The 6,311-nt window shown below is 36.1% G+C and overlaps 1 protein-coding gene across 1 annotated transcript; it reads left to right on the top strand.

Moving 5' to 3' along the window:
- Positions 1-347: 347 nt before the first annotated feature.
- Positions 348-5,358, top strand: LOC309719558 (uncharacterized protein). Its single transcript, XM_082555716.1, has 5 exons — positions 348-456; positions 2,688-2,739; positions 3,603-3,758; positions 3,992-4,087; positions 4,245-5,358. The coding sequence occupies exons 3-5, from the start codon at positions 3,645-3,647 to the stop codon at positions 4,482-4,484; spliced, it is 450 nt and encodes a 149-aa protein (XP_082411842.1). The 5' UTR covers positions 348-456; positions 2,688-2,739; positions 3,603-3,644; the 3' UTR covers positions 4,485-5,358.
- The last annotated feature ends 953 nt before the right edge of the window (positions 5,359-6,311 follow it).

Raw genomic sequence — 6,311 nt, 5'->3', positions numbered from 1 at the left:
TAAAGACTCGAAAGGACTTGAAATTCAAAGTTTCAGACTTGTGACTTGACTCGGACTTTTACACCAGTGACTTGAGACTCGACTCTGACTTGCCTGACATTACTTGAGACTTGACTTGAGACTTGAGGATAAAGACTTGAGACTTACTTGAGACTTGCAAAACAATGACTTGGTCCCACCTCTGATCTTTTCAATTCAAATGAGTAATTCCTGTCTACATATATAATTCGAGTAACTCCAGAATACATTCCCTGCGTTTTAATCCAATTAATTTTAGTTAATTAAATGTAGCTCAAAATGCTTAAGTATGTTTTTCATAGCCTCCTGCTGGGCCATTTTGCGCATGCGTTAGGACAGGCCACCATTTTGCGCGCGGACTGAAGAAGCGGACTCTTTGTGTGCTGCAAGCGGGCTCAAGTTAATCGCACAACTTCATATAAAGGTGGTCTAGCTTCGGTAAGTAAACCTTTTACGGTCGTTTTTGTTTTATTTTTTTTACCTCAGTCAAAGCATGTTGACTCTTTAAGACGTGTGCACATGGAGAAAGAAGTCTAAGTAGTTGTACACCTCTGAACTTTGTCATGAATTTGACTTAAGCTAGCTATGTGCTCTATTAGCTACTGCTCTATTAAAAGAGTAATTGTATTGATGCGTTAAAATGTCATATGTTTTTAGCTTAGTTCTTGTGGCACACTTTGTACTAACAAATTATGGAACGAGGCAATTTCTCTGTAGTTAGCTGTAAAGTTCACTGTACAGTCGCCTGCAGTTTTAAGTTGAGAAATCGTCCCTCCCGCCACAACATTGGCATTAAGGAATAGTCGGGCGGGGGAGGGGTCTTCTGAACGCACCTGCACAGTCAGGGGTGCAGTAGGAAATAAGTAGGATTGGCGTTGCACAACGTCTTTTGTGCAGAAAAAAATAATGGTTGTAAACTGTGGAGGAGAATTACTCAGTGGTTGCCAATAATGTGAGATCAAAAGGCACTGAGAGTGAGGTTTGTCAGGACTGAAATTAACTCAGAAAAGAAGTTGCTTCACTTGAGCTGTTGAGTGCGAGACCTGTCAGCGGTCTGGTTTAGCATTTAAAGCCTCGCTACGTGCTTCCAAACCGCTGCATTTAATCTCAGAGAAAACTAACACAGAGAAGTAAAGCAAGTGTGTAAGTTCATCTCTTTATGTTTGCATAGAATTTCCATGTTGAGCTTAACAACTGATGTATGGAGCCACAGCTGGACTGGCTGTCGGAGTTTTGTATTGTGGGGGAAAGGAAGCGATTTGTTTTATACTTCAGCTAGAATGAAAAAAGACACAAAGCTGGAGTTATTCGGTGTCTTCATGCTGAACAGCTAAAACTTCTTCCCTCATTCTCCCCCCTCCCTCTCCTGTTGCTACTTCAATCATGAAACTGATCGATTATCAGGTGATCGGCTTTTCTGTCGCTAGTCTCTCTCATTTGTTAGTCACCCAGTTTGCGCTAGAAAGAGGAAAACGGCAGATAAACAACAGCAGCACGTTTAAGCTTGATAAGCTGTTGCTAGAATTTTTTTTAATATTACTTCTAGTATCCGCTTATGTTTTCTGGAGCCACAGCCGTAATAGCTGCTGGTCATGATAGTTTGGATATGTGGTGAGAAGGAAACATGAAGGTGAAACCAGGAGAAGTTTTTACTGAATCATTAGAGCTGAACAGGTAATGAAGAAACAGGTTTACATTTTAGGTCACATGAATGAGTTGAAGTTATGAACTGTTTATGAGAGACAAATAACACCAGGATCCTTTTTTAGGTAGCTGACAGCTGGTAACTGTGCAGGTGCGGATCTAGCAAAGTTTTGCCAGGGGGCCAGGTAGGGCATTAACAGGGAAAGGGGGGCACAAAGACATAATTTTCTTTCTTATTCTCATTTAAAATGTCTAGCTTTTAATAAATAATTATTCTAAATCTTACTACCAAAGTGGTGATCTGGTTAAATGTATAGAGATCCATTATTGTATGTAGTAAATATTAAGTCTAATATATGCCCTAGTAATAGTAGTACATATAGCACTTTTTCCTTTGGGAAGGTACGCTGTCTGCGCTGTCTGCAACTGTATTGAAGAAAAATGTTGAATCTAATTATTATAGAAAAATAATTGATTTCTGTGCATTAAAGTAGATTACGTCAATTAAGCATTATCAGGCGGAGGGTGCGGGGTGGTTTCCTAATATTTTTGCTGGGAGTTGGCAGTCCTATTAGTTAGTTTAATATTTCTATGTACTGTTTAGAATACCTGAATAAGGAGGATGGTGTAAGTTTTTTAGGTTGATCAGTATTGCTGAAGTATAAAATATTTTGGGTGCAGTGTATTTTTTGCATACAGGTATAACAGAATAGCTTTAATGTTTTGTTTTTAAAACTGAGTATGAACTTATACAAAATGCAGCAAAATATTTATAAAAACAGTTTTATTTATTATAAAATACACTATATCGGATTCATATCGGCATCGGCAGATAATCAAATTTATGATATCGGTATCGGACATAAAAAAGTGGTATCGTGCCATCTGTAGTTTGCACAGAGGCACAAGTAAGATTTGTTTTGTTACAAGGGAGTATCATGAAGTAATGCACTAATGGCTTGGAAACGGTAATTGTTTGTCTTTCTAAAGTTTATTTTTTTTTATTTGTCTTCCTTTTCTGGCAGATTTTCTTCCCCTTATGTGTTACTGTTTATTCAAGAAGATGGTGTTATTTTGGTAAGTACATGCAAATTCCTTACATATTTATCACAACAGTATTTGTCACAGTATTGCAGGGACAAGTTTATCTATTTCATCTTAAGGGTTCTTGTGATTATTAATATTGATATTAATTAATATCAATTAATATATATGATTAAATTTCTTTTATCCAGGACAAAAGAAAAAAAAAACTTGCGAAAGTGAAATGAAAAACAGGAATTTAGTTCTTGTGAGTTAAGAGGATGCAGAGCATAGGGTTAGATGGAGGTGGATCATTCACTGTGGTGATCCCTGAAGGAAACAGCCAAGAGAAAAAGGATCAGATTGCAAAAAAAAAAGTGGTTTGTTTGCATACATGAGTCTTTACGGTACCCACAGGACTCCTGAAGTATAAGTACTCTGAAGTTTGCAGAGCAATTTCAGAGATGTTTGGGGCTTACATGGCAAGCATGTTTTTAGTTGCACATCTAAATTTTCTCTGCTCTCTGTTGCTGATGGCAGAGTTCTGCCCCGCTGACCTCACAGGTGAGACACTCCCACCAGTGGACAAAGAGCACAGGAAAATGTGTTGCCAACCACCTGAAACAGACAAATATCTGCTTTTTAAAACCCTTTAAACCCGTTAAATGGACTGATGCCATTCATTTCTTCTTTGATTAACAGTAGTAACATCCTTCATGCACTGTATACTAACCCATATGATAATCATGCTTTATGAAGTGATGGCAATTGCATTGTAGCATTTAATGAAGAAATAACAAAATAATCATACCAATGATTAAGCACCAGTCTTCTTTGTGTGTGTGTGTGTGTGTGTGTGTGTGTGTGTGTGTGTGTGTGTGTGTGTGTGTGTGTGTGTGTGTGTGTGTGTGATACAGGTAAATGCTGAATTCCAGTGTATTACAACACTTCAACTGGAGATGACCTTCGCGGCACAGTTAGACAGAATTACACCTCAGTTGATGACAGTTTTCCAGAAGAAGGGCGGTGTTTCTGGGCAGAAACTTGCCCACCACTTGCAGATCATGCAAGAGGTAAATCTGAATATTGCAAATTCTATTTGGATTTCTTTTGTCTTAAGTGGCAGGTCACTGGTGAGTCCAATAAGCCGTTTTAGGTGACCAGCCAAGCAATCTAAATTTTGAAATTTCATATATAAATTTTATTTACTATGTTTGAACTGACATATGATAAAATTTACTTATTGCGAATGTCAGACATTGTTCTTTTTTCCAAATTGGTTTAATCAGCAACTCTCTTTAAACAGGCTGAAAGTGATGTTAAAGTGAAAAGGGAAGCAGTTCTCAGGGCACTTTGCCTCTACCTTGGTGAAGAGGACGGAAGCCTTATTCGGGAGTTCTTTGTAAGTCATTTAAGTCATTGTAAGCAAGTCATCTATACACACACTTTTTAGATAGATATCTGTGTGTGTGTGTATTACACACACACACAAACGACTAGATTGGAATTTAATTGTAGAGTTAATTGTTTTTTCTTTTACCTTTTTATTAAATGTTTAGGACATTGAAGGAGATGATATCCAGAGAGACCTGAAGAAGCACACCATGGGCATTTATGTCATCAACAGGGAGGATGGACAAAATGGACATTATGATGACATTGGAATATTTGTTGAAGGGGAGATAGTCATGGACAACATTGGATCTCTGGCCCAAGCTTGTGCATTGATGCTTGGAGTAATCTATGCACTAAACCTAGCCTTCCCCAAGGAATTGAAGGACTATTATGAATTCATTTAGAAAGTGTTGATGGGATTGGATGGTGAAAAGCTCTCCCCCAAAGTCTTTGGGCTGAAGAACAAAATTGCTACTGGATAGGAAGATTTCTAAAATAACACATCAAGAGAATGCTGTTATGTAAATTACCAATGACTGGTGCTCTTGTGAATAGGAGTGAAACTCTTGTACAACCATCATTTGTTCTGTGTTATGTTTCGATTGAACATTTTAACTTTCAATAATGAATGTTTCACGCGTGGTACATTTGAGTAGCTTGAAGAGCAACTTTGTAATTATTCAGTTATAGCTGCTGCCCTGCGTATAATCAGTGTTAACTCAACCGGATAAAAAAAACAAAAAAAAACATTCATGATTACCACACTGCAGCACACTGGTAACACTTTAAAGACTATTAATTGTTCTGAAGCGAGTATGTTAGGTCAGAAAATATGTAAAACATTCAGAATCTTCAAGGAAGGACTAGAATGGAAAGACAGTGGTCAATAAGCAGTAAGGAAAACACAAGTTTAATTTTAAGTCTAATTACCTTATTAAAATGCAATTTCTAAATATGGATCGCAGAACAGCAAGTCTGAAACTGGTTAGTTTGTGGATGCATCAGTTTCTAATTGTGATACATTATACTGCTGGTAGTGTTTTATTCTTTTATGTAAGGAGTTTGGTTTTTTTTTTCTTTTTTAGAGGAAGAGAAACATTGGTTAACATTTCTCTTGTCTGTTGTTTCTGTTTTGTTTGAATACAGCTTTTTAAAGCTACTAGTTCATAGGCAAAAGTTTTGTAATTTGTATTATACAAATTGCAGCAATTTCCCTTAGAGATGTGGATTCTTATTCTGTTTGCAACAAATTTTGCATTAATAAATGATGTGAAAGAATGTTGTAGTTTTCATTATTGACGTTTTTAAAAACTACAAATCAGGGTAAGCAATATTTTTTTAAGTAAACTTAACTTAATTGAAATAGAGAGAAATTAACAATTTGATTGATTTGAATATAAGTTTGGGACATAAGTGTAAAGGAAACAAATTATTCTGGTACATTTAACACGACCTTAGTTGGACTTACTAATAATATTTGACTAAGACGTATCCACAACAGTTAAATTAAAGTAGCTTAAAAATATATGTTTTACTCGCTTAAATTAAATTCAGTGTACTTAAAAAATATTTCTGGATTCAAACAAATTTATTTCGTGCAACCACTTGTCATAAAAAAATTGAGTAAATTGAACAAAACATTTTTTTCAGTGTGTGTGCTGAAATATTTCTTTGTAGAAGCGGCTACATTAATGACTTCAGCCGACTTTTGCACACTTTATTTTGAGGATTTCAGTTTTTATCCACAACACGAAACATGAAAGTGTTTCAAAGCTGCTTACAGGTGGTGGGCTAACGAAGCTGTGCACACTTCCACCCTAAAATCAGTCAATTACCATTTAGAATAAGCATTTTTTATTCTTATTTAACCTTTATTTATACAGGTAGTCCTACTGAGACTGAACCTGGAACTTCTTATCTTCTGATTCTGAAATTAGAAGTTTGTTTTACTTCACCACCATAGAAATGGGAAGTGTTGAAAAAAGAAGAGCTGATAAACCACGCTGTTCATTATGTACTGTATTATTAGCTGTTGTACTGTAGTTTGCTGCCATTAAAGACAGTAAGGTAACCATTAAAAGGAAATGGGACGACATAAGCATCCATATCATCAGAGAAATACATTTTACAGAGTTTCTTTGAAAGTTATAGAAGAAAACATTGTACTTTGTGTGAAGACAAACAAAAGAGGAAGCTCTTCAGAAACACTTATAATTACTTCTAATTATACG

The sequence above is a fragment of the Aulonocara stuartgranti genome (assembly GCF_965226115.1).
Source record: "Aulonocara stuartgranti genome assembly, chromosome: 12".
Lineage (NCBI taxonomy): Eukaryota > Metazoa > Chordata > Actinopteri > Cichliformes > Cichlidae > Aulonocara > Aulonocara stuartgranti.
The sequence above is the reverse complement of the archived record's forward strand: the minus strand, read 5'-3'. Positions and strand labels throughout refer to the sequence as shown.